At 41.8% G+C, this 22,011-nt stretch overlaps 1 protein-coding gene across 1 annotated transcript in view; it reads right to left on the bottom strand.

Annotated features, from left to right (window-relative positions):
• LOC138267162 (RNA-binding protein 8A-like) overlaps positions 1-22,011 on the bottom strand; it is a gene marked incomplete at its 5' end in the record, with an annotated part of 251,162 nt that overhangs the window by 3,367 nt on the left and 225,784 nt on the right. Inside the window, 4 exons of the mRNA XM_069216012.1 lie at positions 973-1,109; positions 1,580-1,716; positions 6,438-6,515; positions 13,977-14,036. Coding sequence (XP_069072113.1) covers positions 973-1,109; positions 1,580-1,716; positions 6,438-6,515; positions 13,977-14,036 — 412 coding nt within the window. The remainder of the gene's footprint in view (positions 1-972; positions 1,110-1,579; positions 1,717-6,437; positions 6,516-13,976; positions 14,037-22,011) is intronic.

Genomic DNA, 22,011 nt, shown 5'->3' with positions numbered 1-22,011 from the left:
CTCATCGCACTACAATCCTTCCCAGGAAAACCTTCTAGCTTTGTTACACAGAAAACATATATATCAGGGGCCAACGAAATGGAAGTAGTAGGTAAAGTATAATTTTCCATCTAGTTTTTCAGTCCAGAAGCGTTTACTTAGTTAGCAGAAAAAAACCAAGCCATGGCAAAGCCAATCGGTCCCACCTTTGGGACTTATAGGCTTTATCACTCCCTGCCTTTTGGTTATGCTGTATAGCATCAGCAAATTACTATGCAATACGCCCAAAAGTAAAAAAAACCAAAAAAAATGAATGAATGAATAAATAAATAAGAAAGCAGGCAAAAAGATTCAATAATGCTGTTGCAATATTTTGTAGGTGTGCACAAGGATAATAATTACACAAGCATGATTCATAATGCAAGTGCTCCTACACTTGAAGTGAGTGCCCCCCCCCTCTTTTTTTTTTTCAGTTGACCGATTAAAAATTGAGATGTAAATTATAATAAAAAGCAATGTTGAAGCAACAAGACATTTAGTGGTGGGGGGGGTAGAGGCACAAGAGTTTGCAACATGGGGGAAACAGCAACGCAGAGCACCGGAGGTGGGAGTGTGGAAAGGTGGGAAAGCACACAAGGGAGAAAGCTGGAAAACAAATGCAGTCTCATGGAGTGCTTAAGGAAAAAGAAAAAAGTAGTTCCCTGAAAGTCAGCAGCGAAAGGGTAGAACCCAGCCAGTCAGAGTGCTGCTAAAGGGACTATGCTCGAGGGAAGGAACAACCACAACATAGTAACGGGGACAAGAAAAGCCACTGAATAAGAAGCCAGCCAATTACAAAGCCAACCAATTGTAAGCACAAGGTGGGATGTAAGGTCTGTAAGTTCTTTGTACACTTACAATAGGTCTTTTGGAACCAGATTGCTTGCGCTGTCTGATAGGCTCGAGATAAAAACGAGGGTTATGACAGCACAATAGTGAGAACGATATGCTTACCTCCGTTTTCCTTTTGGAGGTCCTCTGACAAAACCCCAGTCTACATTGATTGGCTGGCCCATTAGGTCCTGACCATTGAGGCCTTCCATGGCTGCCAGGGCCTCTTTATAGGTTTCATATTCCACGAGGGCATAACCCTGTAACAAGAGTTTGAGAGAAAGAAAATTAGAGCAAACAACCTTACTGTGCTCTCCCCAGCTTTTTTTTTTTTTTTTTTTACACCGCTAACCTTTCTTACACATAAATTGTGACAGAATAGTTAATGAGTTATCAAACAAAACCAATTTCAAACCAAAACAGGGAAGTAGTGAGGCTGCCACTGTCCTGTTCTGTAGGCCAGTGCCATGAATTATGTACATTAAGTGCACATGTAGTTGCACACATAGTTTGATTTCATGTTACTAGTGGATGTTTAGTAAATTATTTCACAAGTCAGGCAAAAAGTACTGTTTCTCACACAGATCAGTACTTAAACGATTTTTCCAAAGAGAACCCACATACTGCGATATCCCAATTACAAGCAATCAGCATCAGTACATCAGTCTAATGGAACTTCCATAAACATGATCATTAGCCGTTTCAGAAGCACATTTCATCTCCTTTGTACCTTCAGATAACCGGTCCTCCTGTCCAGGTTCAAGTGGATGTTTTTGATCTCTCCGAACTCTGCAAACTTGTCATGAACATCCTCTTCTGTGGCTTCTTCATGCACACCAGTTATAAAAAGAATCCAGCCTTCAACAGCTAATGCAATAGGAAAGAGAACATTCTCAAACATTTATTTTTTTCAATAATATGCCACCAACTGAAGATTCCTGCATTGGATGCAGATCTGAAGCCACTGAAAGGCGCCACTCCCAATAGGAAACCGTGACTGCTCGTTGCTGGTGAAGGAAGCTCATTCTAGGACAGTGGACTTCAAACTGCAGGGCAAGCCTCCCAGGGTCTGAACTAGCTGGTATAATTGGTGCGATGGGATGAAAGAAAAGTGAGCTGCTGTAAGCCACTCAGTAATGGCCAATTAATACCACTTTTGAGTATGAGTATTTGAGGGGTAACAAGCATAAGGCCATAGTTCAAAATGTCCTATAGGCCCATAGTCGCCAAGTGGCTCTATGTTTTGTGCAACACCTTCAGCCAGTACTGCCATTTTACCCAACAGCATATTGCATCTAGGACTTGGTTCACATTTAACATTACTTTATAGGGTCAAAAATCCCAGGTACAAGATGCTTTTGGATGTAAAACAAGGACTGGCAGACGATGTCACGTAACAGTGTGACCAGACGGGTTTCATAATTTAAAAAATAAAAGGCAAGAATGGATGTAAATGTTTGTCGAAAGTCTTGGATGCTTTATAAAAACTCTTTCATACATTTTGTTCACTAGCAAACAATATATTTTGATCTAGTGGATTTATTGTAAGAAAAATAAAACCGAACCTTGCCTAGGACTATGCTTTTAAAATATCTCATTAATCAGCAAATTCCACATGAAATATCTGAATTGACTGATGATTTACAGAGCTTTCTTTTATATAGGTACATTGAAAATTGCTTTTGTAAATAAGTATTGCCGACCTTCAAAATTTGATAGAGGGTGTGCTCTCAAGCCACGCCTGAACAATTCAGCCTTCCTGCTGTAATTAACATTTTATGGAAAAAATGTGAGGAAATACGTTTGTTATTTTGTGGGTCCAAAATACATTATTTCACACAAGGGGGGTGGAAGCGAGACATTAAAATGTGAAAACCATTGGACTTGTGTTTTGTGGGATACTGACATAGGATGTTCCCCTCTAGTTCATCCAGTTCTTACCAATGATTTTGTCAGCATTCTGGAGAAGCCAGGATGTAGGCACCTTACTCAATAAATAATAGCCCCATTAGTAAATTATATTTGGGCCTTTTGTTCAACTTAAGAAATGCTGGTTCTTTTCATAAGTAAACCAGCTGATTTATACTAAAAGGACCAAAACAACATTATGAGGCTCTATACATAATTCTATTTGCGTAACTAAAGGATCATACGACATCTTTGCTCATGTATTTATTTTTCCAATCTAAAGAGGAGAGTTTCGATTTACTAAGAATTTTGTCTTACAACACGACCTCCGGAATGTACTTTTGATTCCAAGATTATTTTCCAATTGCTTTAATTCAGCAACAATGTTCTAATGAACAAAAACCTATTGAGAACACTATTAATTAATTCTGAGAAGCCAACATCAAGTATAACTGCTTAACCCAAGTACCTTAGGCTGAATTTTCATACCTGAGACAATATTACTATCTAGTAAATTTAAGAATCAGGCATATACTCCTTTAGCGAGAATAAAAGGTGGGCAAAGGAACGTTTGAATCAAAGCAAACTACTGGTAGTCTGAACTGCAATCCAGTCCATCATTTTAGCTCATTTGTGTTCTTACAGACACTGACCAGTCCTGTGCAAACTAACCAGGGGTCTATCCTCCACCACAAGGGATGGTCCAGAACACAATCGTAGACCAAGTCCACGCTAAATAGAACAGACTAGATTCAGATTTGTTGTGTCTCATCATTAAGATGTACCGAGACCGTAACAGTGAGCTCAGGACTAATATCAGGGAATTTATTTATATTCAAAGTGCATACACATACAAATTAGGCTTGACCACACAACACGAAGCAACCAAGACCAAACTGCCAAACCAGGTTCCATCTAATCAGGAACACACAAGCCCTAGAGCTGCTGTTCTGTATGTATTCATCAAGTGCACCTAGGATGAAGCTTCTTAGTGCTGTAAAGTAAAGAAAAAAAAACTTGAACAGAAGGTTAAAGAGGTGATTTTTTTCTTATGGAAGGAGAACAGTTTGAGAAACTGAGTGAATATCATGGTTAAACCTAGTAAGATTTTCTAGCTCTTGCCATGGAGAAGACAACCTTTAAAGGTTCTTGTGCATGGTTTTGTAATGGCCAGTATCAAGGTTTCGCTAGATCTTAGGGTCCTGCTTGGAAGAACAAAGATCATTTACCCTTGAGTAATTCTGGTGCCGACCCATGCAGGAGGTGGTGTAACAAGAACATGGCCTTGAAAAAGGATACGATTCCCAATAAGCCGGCTTGTAGATGCCTGAGACTTTGGTGGATTGAAGAAAGCATGAGTTCCCCATTACAATGCAAGCATCAGCACTTTGCACTGACTGAAGCGGTTTCCAGGACTTTTCTGGTAGCTTCTAGTTTCAGGCACTGTCTTAGTCGAGACACTTAGGGCTTGGATGAAAGGCACATAGTAGGCAGTGTCAATATATGGGAAAAACAGCTTTAGCACTTTCAGTTACCTCAAACAGGTTCTGGACTTGGAAGATACCTGATGCTCTAATGACAAGTCTGCGTCTAACTGAATAAATGCATTTCAAACAAGCTTTGCATTGTTGGGTAGGAACCCAAGATGTCTGGCCATGTGGAGAAGTGCAGCATTGAAAAAAGTGCAGCATTGAAACCTTGCATTTCGTGATCAACAGCTCGTTTTTTGCAGGTCTCAGCTTCGGAAAATTGATAGTCATCCAATGCTAAACCACCGTCCGAATGCGACTTAGCTTTTTCTGAGGGACAATAGAAACAGAATGTGCAAGTTTTTTGTTGACTCTTTTTGAACAGACGCTGCATAGGGTTTGCATACATATAACTGTGGGGGTCACACAGATTATTAAAGATGAGTAGAGAGAGTATTAATCCTTGCAGGATTCCACACAATGTTGATCTTGACTCTGAAGTGTAAGGAGCAAGAAAATGTCTGTGTCCAAGTGGAAATTAATGATTCAAACCATTAAACTGTAATGAGAGCCTAGGTTTCTTAATCTGTGTATGAGAACTGAATGATAGGAAAGGAGTGAAACCGGCTGAAAGGTATTTGAGTGTGTTAGACAGGGATTTTTTTTAAGTGGTTTGATCATTGCTGCCTTCCGTTCCAATGTCAATAATGCAGTAAGTTGTTTCATGATGGTGGTTTAGCATGGGTAAGCACCCCTGTAAGTGAGATATCCTTTAAAGAAAGAAGAAGAAAAAAAAAAGAAGAACAGCATCTAATTTGAAAGGCCCTCCCTCCATAAGAAAAGCATTCAAGATGAGAGCAAGAAAAGGAGTTGGATCATTTTGCATAGCTTCTCACATATTAAAAAATTTTTTCAATGAAATATTAGAGAGAATGTCACACACGTGTTGTGAGAGAGGAAGAGGAGAATCAGTTACTAAGATGAGGAGCAGCAATATGTTTTACAACTCTGAAGAGTTATCTTAGCACACTGGATGCTGCAAAGTTCTGGGAAGATAAGTAGTTGTCCTTCAGCCTCTTTGCCGAGGTGAGCTTGAGTGTTATGTTATCCAGAGTTCAGACACAGGTCTGGCTAAAGGGGAGTCGAACCCAGCAGGTCAGGCCCGAACGTTGCTATTCACGCAGGTAGAATGCTGATCTGCATTGGTCATTGTCTACAGTACCCCAGAGACCCAACAAAAGACAATGGTCTGGAAAAGGATTTGGGACTCTTGACACATCTGCGTGAATTCCTCTGTTTGCAACCACTAGAGATGAACTAAAGGTAATGCTGCAGACCCAGCAGATGTAACAGGGTTTTCGATTAACGTAAACCTTTTGGATCCTCATAGTAATGACATTGTATCCTTTGAATAAACATCTGCACCGCAGAGCAAGCATATCCGTTGATGATGTGCCACCACGGAGACAACCTGGTGGCAAACGCTGCATTATAAATCCTATTAAACACTGTACACAAAAATAAAGCAGGAAAACTTTAGAACTGTTTGTAAGATTTATAAAATCACAGCCACAGTTTCATCTACAATGCAGGCAACTCATTTCAGTGTTTCTTTGATATCAATGTGAAAATGCATGTTTCTAACATAGCCAGACAAAAATAAGGAGTCAAACAAACCGGGCTTCATTTTAATTTCAAATTAAGGCTACAAACAATACAACCATTCTTTTTTACCTGGCCTTTCCATTTATCTGGTTTCTGTTAGAAGATATGCCTGACAGGCAAGACATGAAATATGGTCTCTGGCTCAGTTTCTAACAGGGATAGAATGTTCCAAAGGGCCACCATTCAAATACTTTTTATGCTTTTACTGTCACAATAAGTAATAAACTTCGACAGAGATATTGTTGACACCATTCTGGAGGGAAAAAAAATCAATGGCACTATAGTCTTCCAATAACTTACTTTCAGGTGCATACTATTACATTCACAACAAAAAGGTGTAAATATAAAAGATTATCTAAACCCTAAAGAAAAGATTGCTATTGGAATAGTACAGTGTTAATGGTCAATTACTTCCTTTTAAACTAATTGGTACTGCATGTAGATTTACATTCACCCTTGCACATGGTCACGTTGTTGATTCATCATTATAACGCACGGTGGGTCGCTGCAGCTCTATGTAACAAACTTCGTGGCTTGGCTACTTACATCTTTGTGGACCAGGTTCATCTCCATCTTGTTCCACGCTATCATAATCTTCACGCACTCTTGCCCTTGAGCCTTCCTCTGAACAAAAGGAAAACATATGTTACAATACATTTATATGGTATGTTGTTGAAGGTATTTTACATACCAGAGAAAAGATTATCTGGAAATGCTGCTAACTCATCTTTACTCTTGGTTGACTATTGCTTTGCATAAAATACTATGGTAGATGTGCACCTACAAAATATGCAGCACCACCGCACACCAGCAAGTTGACCAAGTAAAGAAATTAAACTTGCTGTGTGTCTCATCTAAAAATTAACTCTAATGTTGACTACAGTTGAAGCATTTTTAAGGGGTCGGGGGGTCGACCAATGTGCAAATATACACTTCTAAATTGCTCAGCTTGAGCTTTAAATTGGATTTTGTTAATAATTTTTCTGTTACTCGTAAAAATAGATTACTTATGCATCCGAACTGATAAATTAAACAATGGAGAAAATCAATTTGATAAAAATGTGAATAAATACACAACATATAATTTAAGTGTGCTAAAGACTGCTAAAGTATAACTATATTGGCATCAACAAAGAACTGATGAGTAACAAGAGCCATGAGCTGGTGAACATATGCTGAGTAACCACTGTTTATTTCAGACTTTTGTGGCGCATTTATTGATTTTTGGTTTTTAATCAAGCACAAACTGTTTTTCATTTTTAATCCATTATTGAAAGTATATGTGCGTAACAGGCAGTCTTAAACTTTCCACTGTCTAGAAATTATGAATCTGGTATCTATATGGCAATGAACCACCACCTACAATTTGCAAAGGGTGATAGTCCTAGATGCATGGAAAGTCCCAATAATAATGAAACTACACTGGGATTCAGTTGTTTACCTATAGTTAACTCCATAAAAACACCTTTCTGTATTCCTCAAGCACAAACATGTTCATATCATATGGACCCATGTAACATGGCCTAGGAACCTAGGGCAGTGGTCTGAAATATGCTGGTTCCATTTGTGTACATAAGTAGACCACTCACTGGGTAAATAATTGCATTTTTTAAATTAGCTCCAACTCAACACTTGCAATTTGTGGTCACATGCTTAGGTCACTGCATCAGAATTTATCCGAAGAATAGTTTAATTATTCAATTCAATCTTTATTTCTAATCACTTTCTGTGTTTTTGCTCCTCCAAAGATGCGTAGCCCATTGGTCAACCACTTTATACTTAGGCTTTGGGGCCAACAAAACCTGAACCATGTGTCTATAGCTTTCAATTTTGCAGAGGACTGCATTCATGAGGACTGTCTGACCGCTGCAGTCCGACTGCCCAATTATGACCCTGCCGGGAGGACCCACCAGCAAACAACGGGCTGACGGCGGTCTTGGTTGTAGCCAGCCAGCTGATTACAACAATGTTCTCTGCCAGCGTTTTCATGGCGGTTTCCCCACCTTAAAAATGCTGACAGAGAGCAAGTGAAGGGGGGTGGGGAGCTTCCACTGGCCTTGCCATGAGCAGTGCAGGCTCCTCCCTGCCAGCACTCTAGGAATGCACACTGCCTGCTTTGCAGACAATGCGCATTTCGAGGGTGCTGATCGGCCCCTCTGTGCTACGAGATAGTACTCGGCTTCTTTAAGGGAGCTGAGTGCTATCTGGTAGCACTGTTCCTGCTGGACTGACTGGCAGAGACGCTCTATTGCACGGTTTCCGCTGGTTAAAAGGCAGGGGACACCACCTCCAAGGCAGTCGCATCCTACCTGCTAGTTTGGCGGTCTCGCATTGGGACCGCCGAACTCATAATGAAGCCATAAGTTGCAAAGTGTATTACATGAAAATAGAAAGCAACCTTTATGTAACTATTTTTGAGCAACATATTTCTATGTTATAAGTCTCTCACAACTTACCACTTCCCTATTTTCCCCATTGCACAAGTCTTACATATTTTCATCTTGAAAAAGCTTAAATTAACGCTGATGTTGCCACTAGAGCAATCTCTGTGGACATGTGAAATATGCTGCTGTCTGAGTTATTGAGACTGACCAATTGCAAGAGACTTTGAATATGGATAGAGGACTAGCTTTACATCAAGAGGTAGTTGATTTTGATAAGCCAAGTATTTTTCCTTGCATCTGATTAAAGAACTAATTATCAAAAGAACTCAATTCATAGGTCAGTCAACTGTTACCAAATAAATGTAATTTAGTAGTCTGAAAGAGGCAACCCCCTTTTCTTCCTAGAAGATCCAACTGCTTTAAACTTGTCTGCGGCAGACGTTTGGCCCACAAAACAAAAGAAAGCTAATTAAAAGGGCCCACTTCTATTAAAACAAAATATCATATGTGATACACAGTAAAGTAGAAAAAAGTAGAATATTTATTTTTATTAAGTGTACACTTCCAATTAACATAATCAGAAGACAGCTCCAGCTCCCAAATATGCTCTGCATCGTTTACGCACTGAAGCATAATTCCGATCATAAAGTTGTCAATTTTTCTGACATCCTTAAACCTTAATATATCTTTCTAATGCATTAATGAAATTGGATATAGGAAAAAAAAATGTGAGGTCTTGCATTTTAATGAAAAATGAAACTGTTGTTTTAGCAGTGTTTACTTCAAACCTGCCCACAGCAGTTAATTAGGTAAAATTGTCAGTTATGGAAAACTGGGTCTTTACATTTACCCCCAAATAAAAATAATCCCAAATCGTTTGCATAAAGCTTGAGCCAACTGGCCCCTGGAAAGACTAGCTTAATTAAACATTTGTTCAACAATAGCTAATGGTTAAAAAAATAGTGTGAAGAGAATAGGAGACCCTGGGGCAGTCCTGCTTCTTACAGCGAATGATCACCAAATCCTTAACTGGACTATTCAGAAACAAACATGCTGGTGTTTGGTCATGAAAAGGGGAAATCACATTTGTGAGCTGGCTTAGAAAACCCTTTACTTGTAGAACCTCAACCAGAAATTCCCAGCGCATGATGTTAAATCCTTCTCTGCATACAGCAAGATAATGGCTACTAAAGGTAGAAAAATATTAAATCGCTTCAAAATGGGTATTAGTGTATAATTACCAAGAAGGAATAAAAGCAATTTTCATCTTGATGCGTCAAAGAAGGGTGATTAATTGAGGTTAGCAAATTATGTACATTTAAACCATCTTCTCCTTTGATCAATTTTGCTTTAAAAACCACTGCTGTTGATTTGTAGCTCTAAATAACTGGCTTTGGTATGAAATTACTATTCATATTAAAGTTGTTTTGAGTGCATCCAGGCCCACATCCGTTAACAAAAAACAAAAAGAAATCTGCATCTGTAAAGAGGGCTTTATCAATTATTAATCTAGGGGGTAGCTTTTCTACTACAGTGAATTCCTATCCTTAGACTGCAAATCCTCTGGTCAAAAAAATAGCTATGTTTAGAGAAGTGGACGTCAACAAACAGTTTAAACCGTAGACAGCCTGAGCTAGTAAGTCTAGCGTTTAGCTTAAAGACTTTGAGCCCTCTAAGGGTACGACAGAAGTTGCTCATCCTAGAAAAGGCTTGGAAGCATGTGAAATCGTAGACTGAAGAAAGATGAAATGGCCCCCACGCCAATGAAACGATTTGTAAGTGTTTAATAAAGTGTGTAAAGATTTGGGGGACAGGGTCACGCATAAAGGAGTCTATGGGTCTGTCTTAGCACAGAGAGGGTAATTGCAAGGTTGTGCACAATCAGAGGAATACAATTTAAAAATTATGAATCCTCCATTAATTATTCGAAGGTGCAATACATCACTCATACTATGGAGTAACTGAGTTCCAAAGGAGAACATACAGTAAGTATTGTTGCTTCACTGATTGAAACTCAAACGGACTGAGTGAGACTTGGCCCCTGTAAGGGAAACTATGCTTCACGGAGTGAGATTAAGCCCAATACGTGAGATCAGTCTCTAAGAAAGTGAGGCTCAAACCACTGCCTTTGCAAGAATGAGAAATAGACACAAGGAGTTAAACTAGACCTAGCGAGTAAGTGCGACTTTGCTTCAAGGAATGAGAGTTAGTCTCCCAATAAGAAAGAAAGTTGCTATATGAACCAAATACTTGTGCCAGGTTTCCAGCAGTATACAAATCTGATGCTTCAAGTTACCCAGGCGTGAGCAGCTCATCCTGTCCATTTTTCTGTTGCATACTGGATTTGTAGTCCTGGTATGAGATACTTAAGCATGAAACTGGGAAAGCAAGAGCTGTTTTCAAGTGTTAGAAAATAGATTAATGGCACCCTCACACCCTAAATAAAGGGTAAGGTTTTCAAAATAAGTTAAGTTTGGAACAGTTGTGTGGACAATAGAGTTTATCACAAACACTGCCTGGGTTAAGTTAAGGCCAAGGCGGACAGCACTAAACTGCTCCTAGGCTTTGAGGGTCGCAGAGAACTGTCTACTTTGGGGATTAGGAAATATGTTGAGTAATTTCCCTTGCTGATTTTTTGTTTTGGAAGTCTTTGTATTGCTACCCCCCCCCCCCCCAATAGAGGAGACGGGCTGTTTTTTCTTGTGATTGGACATTTTTCCTCGGTCCTCATGCTGGTGGGAAACTTTTAAATTCTATGCAATATCCTAATTGAATTAAGTTCAGTATCCATTTGTCTGAAGTTATTTTCCTCCACTCCTGAAGTATGTCATTCTGTCTCCTACTGGAGTTGTGTGTAGGAGGTACTGTTCATTGTAGGTGCCTCTCACTGATTGCATTTCTGAGACATCTCTCACTTGTGAGTGAGAATAGAGAGTCCGCTATGAGGCTAAGCCCTTACTTCGCTTCTTCCACAAAATGATTGACAGCTTTGCTGGTTATATTGCCAACTTTGTTGAGTTGAGTCTATTTGGCTGCTCCCTTGAAAGCTTTGGTGTGAAGTTCCCGACTGTAAACTTCCTCTCACTGCGGGTCTGCAAGATGGTGCTGTCTTCTCTGTGCACTCTTCCACAAAACTAAAGCTTCCATAAATTTTAAAGTCTTCTTGTCCTTTTTTTTTTTTTTTTTTTAATTGTTTGAGTTCCTCATCAACTGATCACCGATGAAAGGGGTGTTGAGGATGCTGGCCTTTACCTCTGGCTTAAATCTTGGAATTCTCTACCAGGAAACCAGTCTAATTGTTACGCCCATCGTACTATGCTGGCTGTATGCATCCGCTGTGTCAAAGCTGTCGTTAGGCATGTGTTGCCAATGTTTTTGCCACTGTCCTTCTTGTATTGATCAGCGAGGTGTTTCATCAACTCCTCAATTTTCTCCCAGTGTTGGTGTGCCTGGAGATTTAAAAGGGCATTGGAGTTTGCAATGTGCCACTGGAGGATCCTTCAGCAAACTTCCAGACACAACGGTGGAAAATACGAATCTGAATATGGCGACCAAAGGAGGGAGCTTTCGGGGGAGGGTATACAACATCACAGGAAGCACCAAATGGGCAGATAAGTAGATACCCAACAGCAACAAAAACAAAGGAAGGACTAAAGAAGACAAAAAAGTTGGAGAAGTTTTTTGAGGGATGTGAAATCCCTTGAGGCTTTCAAAAGTATTTTTTCTTCTGAAGGGGGGGGTCATCTCAGCCTCAAGGCACCTCTTCTTTCGTTCGATCTCTGCAGCTCTTGCTTTGGCTTTAAGGTTCGGTGCCTTCCTCTTCAGTGCAGAAGAGTCTTTTGAGGACATATCCGTCATCAAGCTTGGTTTCCACAAGAGTCTTTTGATGACTTGGATTTTTCATGTCCTCCTGTGAAGTCTCCTTCAAGGGATGCGAGGGGCTCTGTCTCAGGGTGTGCCTGCAGTGGGCAAAAGCTTTGACACCAAGGCTCCCTTCAATACCCTTGAGTTAGATTTTTGTGACTCAGCAATTTCTTTGAGGCCAATGACTTTCTTGCCTCCGGTCTCATCTTTTTGGTCACCGGACTTTAGATGTTGACGATCTTGAGTTACATGTCTGATGTCTCTGCTTCCTCTGCAACATTCTCCTCCCTTTAGGATGGTGTTGTCTGTTGGTCTTGCATGTGATAGGCTTGCCTCTGCCGCTCTCTCTCCCCCTCAAGATCTTCGACGTACAGGCTCAGCAAGCTTTGCAGTCCTCGCTTCAGTGGTCAAAGGGGAGGCAAAGATTGCAAACCGGGTGCTTTTCGTTTTGTAAGAACTTGTTCTAGCAGTTCTCGCAAAACTGGAATGGTGTCTTCTCCACCAGGCCTTTTAGGGAGCCCCCGAACGGGCATTCTCAAAAGTCTTCTTTAAAAAAATCTACCTTTTGCCCCCGAATTCTCCTATGGTACCTCCGTGTTAGTGATGTTAACCGGCTTCAGTGAACTTAGACAAATTTTCTCGGATTTCTTTTCAAAACTTCTTCCATGTAATGGAGATCCTTCAGCAAACTTCCAGACACAGCGGCGGAAAATACAAATATGAAGATGGAGACCAAAGGAAGGAGCTTCCGAAGGAGGGGATACAACGTCACAGGGAGCACCATATGGGCAGATAGGTCAATGCCCAACAACAACGAAAACAAAAGAATAAAAAGGAAGGACTAAAGAAGATGAAAAAGCTGGAAAATTGCGGACCCAACCGAATAAATATGTTAATTTCTACAGGTTTTGTTAATTTTCAAAACTGCAAGCCAGAAAAGTGATTTTACACACACTGCAGCACACAACGTAAGATAGGCTAGAGGTGAACTTGACATTGCTTAGTTCCCCTGATACAGTCAAAAAGATACAATAGGTAGCAGGTTGTGTGTGCTTCCTGACATAAGAAAAAAGCCACTAATTGCATATGGAGTACAGGAGAGGAACGCTGACCCTCTCCTCTCTCCGCAGATCACAATCTATTAAAAAGATACCATAGGTACCGGTGTGTGGAATAGGCTAAAGTAGACCGAATGATTGCTGTAGAGATGAGGACAGGCGGTTTACCAACTAATGGGTGGGCTGACTAAGGACTCATGGAATAAACTATGAAGAAAGCTGTAGAGGTACAGTGTATAACTGTAGATAGTAAATAAATGTTTTTTCTAGCCAGCTATTGGCAACTAAGGTAAAATGTTAGACTTAGAGAATGTCACATTCAACCTAACAGTTTTATTCACCGAGTAATTATCTTGGTAGTTCTTACATGCCATGTAGAAGGAGAGTAAATAACAGTGTGCTCATTGCAAAATATTAATAGTTACGGGTGTAATACTTTTGGGGTTTGAGACTAGACAACAAAAAAATCACCTGCAAATAAGAGATAAGACAGGTCAGTCTCACTCATAACAGTCCCATTCAAAAGAAGAAAAAAAAAAAAAACACATTGAGCCTTTTGAACACATTGAGAGGGGTATTAGGCACGGTTTTTATATTTTCTAATGAGGTCACAGTTTCCTCATGGGGCTAGGAATTCTACATTGTGCCTCCAATAAGTAAAAGAAACAACAGTACACAAATATAGGTTAGGTCCTTATTAGATGGCCTGAATGTTTATGTGTGTTGGGAAGAAGCGATGAGTGCAAAGTAATATAGAAGAAAAAAGGTAAAAATCTCACCTGAGCCAAAGCCTCTTCCTTTCCTCTTCTTTGCTTTTTCCTTTAGCTTGTGAATACTTTCTGTAAAATTTAAGACATCTCTTTTGTAAACATCATCAGTGAACTATAAACACAGCATATGGTTCAAACAAACACCAGCCTCCTTGACCACATAACCGCCACTCTTCCACCAGAGACAAAAGCATGGGCATTTGAAACTGTAAACACAACAACAAAAAACACTTATTTACAAAAGCTCTATTAAGGGAGAAGTGTCCTGGCTATTTCAAAGGAATGCAGCATTTTGAGCCAGTATTGCCAATGGTGTGTGTTTTCCCTAAAAATATGTTTGTGTTATTATGGAGAATAATAGTGAACAATTAAGTAATAAGTTCTTCAATGAAAGTTTTTCCAAATAAAGAGCAAGAGTTGCCTATATAATACAGTGTCAAGGTTAAACGTTTAGAGGTTCTCCAAAAATGCACACAGTTGGGAAGTCAACTACAGGAAGATCGCCACTAGAGAAGTGGCAAGGGAACCCAGTAGATTTTAAGACAGCAACGAATGTTATCCGGCAAGAAATTATTAATGGTGGCAGGGGAGGTCACTTTGCATGTAAAGAGGAAGTACTGTATCCCAGATCAACTGCAGAGGAATGGAGGGCGGACTGCAGGCCATCTTGCAGGTGCAGGCGAGCACAGGCTACCCAGAGGGAAAGGGTGTGCCGATGCAAGGTCACTCGTCAGAGAAAGGCAAGGGTGGATGGCATGTCACCCAGTAAGGTGGAGAAAGGGTCAGACGACTAGTCGCACAGCAGGGAAAGGGGAAGGTTTGAACGCCAGATTACCTTGCAAAGATATAGGAAGAGGATGAATGCCAGGTCGTCTAGCAAGGAAAGGGGAATTAACAATACCTTCCAGTGCCTTGCTCACAGACCTCGAGAGCAATTCATCTGCAAACAACATTCTGCTCTACCCCCCCCCCCAACACCCCCGTCTCCTGAACAGACGACATTCATAAATCAAATCCCTCCACAAGTTAATTTAGAACTGGTTGTCAAGAACATACATAAAACCTACCATCACTAACATCGTTCTTCTCACTCACCAATACTTCCAAACTGAGACTCAATTTTGGCAATCAAATATGGATCTAGAATGCTTCCTCCGTCAGACATTAAGAAATCACTTGGATTCACCCACCGCGCCGAGTTCATCTTCAAAGAGAACATTGTCTATAAACGCTAGACAGCATGATACTACCCCCCCCTCATAAAAGTAAAAAGATTCCCTCCAGTAATAGAGTTTCGAATATCAGTCCAAACCCTGGCTCAGTTGACAACGGATGGAGGTAATGTAATGCTCAACGACTCGCACTGCTTTTGGGCCCCTCAAATGCATTGTACATGTTTCTGCACACCTCGAATGCTTGATTAAATTCTACCTAATTACAACACGCAATAATTTAGCCACTTAGGGCAAGCTACATCATACAAGTATATCGCCAGACTTAAAACGAAAATTTGCAATAAAGACTAAAAACAGAAGGTAGGCCTTCTAAGTCTATGCTCCAGGGATATAAACGAGAACCTACACAGGCATCCAAATTACACCAACAGTCCTACAATTCAGAATACAGCTGAAAACGCATCACTTCAAGGAAATGTGTGCCCCCTATACAACAGAAAACACACACTACCTGCAAAATACCATGACTCATGTCGTAGCCTCTGTCCATTGCACAGGTGAAATTCAGCAGGCTTTGTGCTATACAAAGGTCCCACCAGCAGTGGAGTGGGCACCACCAGGGCAAGAGGGCGGGCGCAGATAGCACATCAGCCGGCAAAGCAAGGGAAAGTTACCGGGCAAGGGAGAGGGGAGCGGTGAGGGCAAGTCACAGGGCAAGGAAGGATGAGGGCAAGTCACCGAGCATGGAGATGGGAGGAATGAGGGCAGGTCACCCGGCAGGTAAAGGGAAGGTATGAAGACAAGGCACCTGGGCTAAAGAGCAGAGTGGTGACGGCACGTCACCCGCAAAGGAAAGCAGTGGAAGGGGAGGGCTGACGAGGGCAAGTCATCAGGTAGGGGGAGGGGATAACTGAGAGCAAGGTGTTCAGCGCAGGAATAGAGAGGGGGGTTTGTGGAGAGTCAACTGGGAGGTGTTTTTGCATGGCTGGTGGCCCCGCAAAGGATCGGGGTCAAGGCAACGTGCCACGTCATCACAGACTGCAAATCACCACAGAAAGAATAGAATATATAACAGGTCACCTACCGTAGAAATGGTCTGCGAAAGACAAGTCAACGAGAAAGGGAAGGAAAATGTGCAGAAGGGAACATGGCTACAAAGTCACCGTACACGAATGGGTAGAGGCCTTCTGGTCACTCCCTGAGGAAAGACGCGAGTAACAGTTGCTTAGGTTAACCCACCCGCTTGGTGTGCGGGGGCGTCGTCGGGACACCCTGCAAGAGAGGGGGAGAGGGACGGGGGGGTGGAAGAGGGACGGGGGGGGGGAGAATGTGGTCAATTTATTTCCCCATGGCATGAGATTGTGCCTGGATACGTTTTCACGAGGAGATTGCTATCTAGGTGATCTCCATCTCTTTTCAAGGTAAGAAATGAAGCGATACACATCAATCCTCACAGAAGGGAGATGATCACCAACTCTGAGTAGAAGGAACGAACTGATAGCCCGTGTTGAGTAAGATATCATCCACCCCCCTGATTGCCAGTCCTGGAAGGGCAGTCAGTTCCCAATATCACCGCTGAGTGAGAGACACCTTCATGCCTAGGTATCTCATCATCATGGTCAAATACTTTGTTCTGTTTGAACAACCATAAAACCACATTAATCAAGAAAAAACAGCACAAATAGATGCACATAATGGTCAGTCATGTATATAAATCAAGTTTATAAAGCCACAGTTAAAACAATTACACAGAAAACATAACGTACTTAATAAATAATATATATTGCCTAAAATGTAATAAAAAAAGTGTGGGTGGCCCGATAAAGTTTGACAGCGTACGGTACATAAAATATATAAATGGGAACACAAACGTAGTCATAATTTTCTGCACTGACAGCGTGTACTGCAGCAGTGGGAAGAAGATAGCTTCTAAAGAAGCCCGGCTGTTGCCAGACTTGGGTGGAGGTTATTCCAGCATTCATTCTGATAGACCAGCTCCAATAAAGGTATCTGGCAACAGCAAAGACAACTGACTCTGTGGTTTCTCCAGGTAGGAGCTAAGCATCGGGTGGTACTGTCTGCACCCAAACTGCCTGCAGAGCGAGAGAACCCAGCTTTTCTTTGGTCGGGCATAGCCAGGGCAAAAGAAAATAAAGTGTGGCAAGGATTGTTCCTTCTGTAGACATACAGGGCACACTTTATTTTTATCAGGGTTAGAACTCCATTCAGAGCAAAAGGATGAAAAAGGGTAATGTGCCATATTGAAACTTGAGGTAGAGCTGTCTGGCAGCAGGTGTCAAGAAGTAGTTGAGAAATGTCTCAAACTCAGCATGGGTTTTAATGTCAAGAAACGCACTAGAGAGTGAGCCTTGGGTTGTGTTTCTCACGTCTTGGTCCCAATTCCATCCCCAAAATGCGTCTGAGTGCTTTCCTAGTGAGTTGCGGGGAGTTAATAAAATTGGGCCAAAACTCAAAGGCAAGGTTGATCAGCATATCCTTTACATAGTGTGTCCATATGAGTTTACAAGAACTGTCCAGTGCGACTATTTCTCTGAAAGAATGATAATAGTCACCCAAAGCCAGAGTGTACTTTATTCTGCGCAAATATAACAATGGCCTAAGCTGAGCCTTATGGACGAGTCGCATAAGACCCATGTCCTGTCATAGTAGTAATAGGGGAGTACTTTTAGGTAAACTGGCAAGGACTCTAAGAAAGTTATTCTCCGCTACTACCAGAGCAATCAGGCCCCACATATCCTCCCCATAGAGGGTACTGCCCTCTGCCATTGCCCTGTATATTTTAGAGCAAGTGAGATGCACCTGGCTTTGGCAAATTTGTAGTATTTTAAGATCGCAGTGGCCTGGTGCATTAATTTTAGGGCACTTTCCCTGACCTGGGAAGACCAACTCATGTTCTTAGAAAGGGTAATTCCCAGATAAACTCATTAACCCTTTCTAGGGGTTGACCTTCAAGGTTGATGGAGCCTCTAGAATTCCTGTGAGGGTTAATGGTCATGAATTTTGTTTTTAAGTGAATAATTACTAGCACTCATTTGTCACACAATACCATAAATCTATCGACAAGGGTTTGGAGGCCCGCTGGTGTTTTGGAAACCTGTAGGGTATCATCTGCGAACAGGGTTAAGGATATCTACCTGCCCGCAACCGGAAGAAAAACATTCTCGCTGTCCTCAAAATAGGTAACCACATTGTTAAGATATAAAGAAAACAATGTTGGGGCAAGAACGCACCCCTGGCGGACACCTTTATCAACACCTATCTGTTCAGTTAGTTTGCCCCTGGAACCCCATCTAACTTGTGCGTTTGTGCCTTGATGGAGGCGGATGAAGATATCCAGAAGGGGAATAGGCACCTTGCTACCCTTCAAGGCCTCCCATAATTTGCAGCTGGAACCAGGTTGAATGACGACTTTAGGTCCCCAAATTCTAAATAGAGATAGGATTTCTTGATAATAACCATTTTCCAATAGATAATCAAGAACTGGAAGACCAGGTCAACGGTGTTTATCTGGCTCCTGAGCCCTGCTTGCAAATATGACAAAGCCCAGTGCTCCTCAATCCAGTTTTTGAGCTGGGAGAGAATCTGTCAGCTAAAGACCTTTTGTGTTTCATAAATGAGGCTAATAGGTCTATAGTTGAGGGGAGAGTCCTTTGGGCTCTTCTTGTAGACTGGGACGATCTCAACTATTTTCCAGCTATATTGGTTTTTCATTCCCCCTACTATAAGGTTGGTTTACACGTTTGCATATAGGGGCCAATTCTCTATGTCTGATAAAAGGATATCCCCAGGGACCCCATATGGTCCCATGTCTTTAGTGGCCGCTGTAGCCTTGGTTGCCCTTACAGTCTCACTTATTTTGATAGTTAGCATCTTGTGCTGCTGAATAGGTTAGGGTTTTGATGTCCACGCTCACTGTTATGGGAGCGCCATATAGGTCTGAGAAGTGTTTGTGCCAGGTCTCCGGGTGAATGGAGTCCACAAGGCAGGTTGCAGGACACTGCCTCTGGTTTGTTACTAACTGCCAAAATATCTTAATGTCTAGCTGCAGCCTCATACATATCTTCCCAAAAAGAGGTGTCCCATTCTTGGTGTGCTTTCTGCTGAGCCAATTTATAATACTTCCTGCTGGCTCTGATATCAGAGGCATCTCCTCTCTGTAGGGCCTGCCGCAGTTCAAAGTTTGCCCTTCACAGTCGGTCTTGAACCAGGTAAGGCTCATTTTAGGGGCCTTGGGCTTATGTGCATAGTATTGTGTAAAGCATTCACCTAGGGTGAGAAATAGATTTTCATGTATCCGTAGGGCTACAAGATGCCTGTTGTGCAGGGGGGAGCAATTGTCAAGAACTGTGATGGTATTAAGCAAAGACCTATTCAATTTAGCCCTAAGATCAGATTGGATTGCCACTCTGGCCCATCTAACCTCATTCCCATTATTTGTTAGTAGTAACTGTAGTGAGGGGGGGAGACACTGACAAACTGTTTGAGGATATCTTTCAGTGAAAAAATGTAGTGCATAATGATCACTATCTATCCTAGGTAGCCCCTTCATGCCCACGACAGAGCTCCAAGAGAGAGAGGGCAATCAGTATGTAGTCTATTTTACTGACAGAGCCAGATCGATTAAAAGTGTATGTTGCAGTTTGGTTAGATGGAGTACAGCCATTGAAAGCCCTAAGCCCAAATGATAGTGAAAAGGATAGTAGCTGGTATGCTGTGTCTGTCCAACATTTCACAGGGGGAGCATTTGTGGACGGAATACCCCAAGTATTATCCTCTCCATGAAAGAGGGAAAAGCTACTGTGGTCTAATGGCTCATATAATGTGTTAAAATCACCCGCAATATTTAGCGGGCCATGTATAGCAAAGAGGCTCCTGCGTGCAATGAGATGCTGTATGGTCTGTGTCTCTCTGCCACTGCTTACTCCACGGTTATATACATTATAATTATAAAGTGTGCAAGAATCCTCCACTGCCACCCTAATTCCTTAGATATCATCAATTGTGTGTGATTTTGCTTTTAAGGATTTTCGCATCCAGATTAAAAGGCCACCTGAAGGTCGACCCTTCCCTGTGTTACGTGCAGGAATGAAGAAATTGACATAACCTGGCCTAAGGTTGGGGTCAGTACTCCAGGTTTCTTGGAAAAAGCATATGTCAAATTGATCTATAAAGATCCCTCATGCGAGGTAATTAAGCTCCGACCTAAAGTCTGCTGTATTCCAGGACAACAGGTTGGTTACACTGAGGTTTCTAGAGTGGTCGTCCAATTGGGAGGTCGAGGGTACGGGGATTAGATCCACATCCTCATTGATCAAGCTCCGTGGGAAATTAAACAAAGGTAATGCATCCTTGGGCTCTGGGTGCTCAGGTGGAGCCTACCTCCCAGTCAGTCCACCATTGAGGTGCCCATGATCGTTGGCGGGTCAGAGGTTGCAGTGCGAGGGCTGATTTGTGGGACGGAGGCAAGGGGTGGATTTAGTTTGAACCTGATAGTGGTGCTAGGAGGAGGTTCTTTATGTAGTTCCAAACACAATATCCCATCGGCCAAGCTGTTAGATTGCAAAGTTAGCTTTATGAACCCAAAGGACCCAAGTTGGGATGAAGGGTCATGGAACCATCTTGCATGCACGATGTCTGTGGGTATGACAGAGTAATAACTACGTACAATCCTTATATGGTATATACACTTATTTATTAAGGAGTCTTCATCTTCGTGCACCACAAGGACAGCTTGGGTACCCTTGTCATGCAAATAGTCCCTAGGTTCCCCTGCCTGCTGTGCCCAACTTTCCTGTGAGATAGCCATAAGTTAGGTCCTGGATAATGAAACATTTTTCTTTGGATTCTCCTATCTTATTGACAGGGGTAATATAGTCTGGGGCAAGGGTGTAGATCTTAGATTGGGGGCCTAGCAGATTGCATATCCCTCCATTCAGTAAAAGGGTGAAGGGTGAACCGTGGCTTGTAGTGCTCTTTCGCGCTGCTATTCTCTTCTGTTGTAGCACTTTACACTCCGGTAAATGCTTTAACTAGGTCGACAAACTTTTTCATCCAGCTGGAGGTAAGAGATAGTTGGTGTTGGACCTGGCTTTTTGACAGGGTCATCCCCAAACTTTTTGCCTCCTTCCTCCTATTTTTTCTGACCTTTTGTTGTTGGCTTTTGACCTCTGGGCACTTTACCACTGCTAACCAGTGCTCAAGTGCATATGCTCTCTGTGTAAATTGTACTGTTGATTGGTTTATTCATGATTGGCTATTTGATTTACTTGTAAGGCCCTAGTAGAGTGCACTATATGTGGCTAGGGGCCTGTAGATTAAATGCACTAGTGGGCCTGCAGCACTGGTTGTGCCACCCACTTCAGTAGCCCATTAACCTTGTCTCAGGCCTGCCATTGCAAGGCCTGTGTGTGCAGTTTCACTGTCACTTCGACTTGACATTTAAAAGTACTTGCCAAGCCTAAAACTCCCCTTTTTCTACATATAAGTCACCGCTAATGTATGCCCTAAGTATCCCCTAGAGCAGGGTGCTGTGTGGGTAAAAGGCAGGCCATGTACCAGTGTAGTTTATATGTCCTGGTAGTGTAAAACTCATAAAATCGTTTTTACACTACTCTGAGGCCTGCTCCCTTCATAGGCTAACATTGGGGCTGCCCTCATACATTGTTTAAGTTGCAGCTGCTGATCTGAAAGGAGCAGGAAGGTCATATTTAGTATGGCCAGAATGGTGATACAAAATCCTGCTGACTGGTGAAGTTGGATTTAATATTACTATTCTAGAAATGCCACTTTTAGAAAGGGAGCATTTCTTTGCACTTAAATCTTTCTGTGCCTTACAATCCACGTCTGGC

The sequence above is a fragment of the Pleurodeles waltl genome, chromosome 12, assembly GCF_031143425.1.
Source record: "Pleurodeles waltl isolate 20211129_DDA chromosome 12, aPleWal1.hap1.20221129, whole genome shotgun sequence".
NCBI lineage: Eukaryota > Metazoa > Chordata > Amphibia > Caudata > Salamandridae > Pleurodeles > Pleurodeles waltl.
Note: the sequence above shows the minus strand (reverse complement) of the source record. Positions and strands in the feature narration are given on the sequence as shown.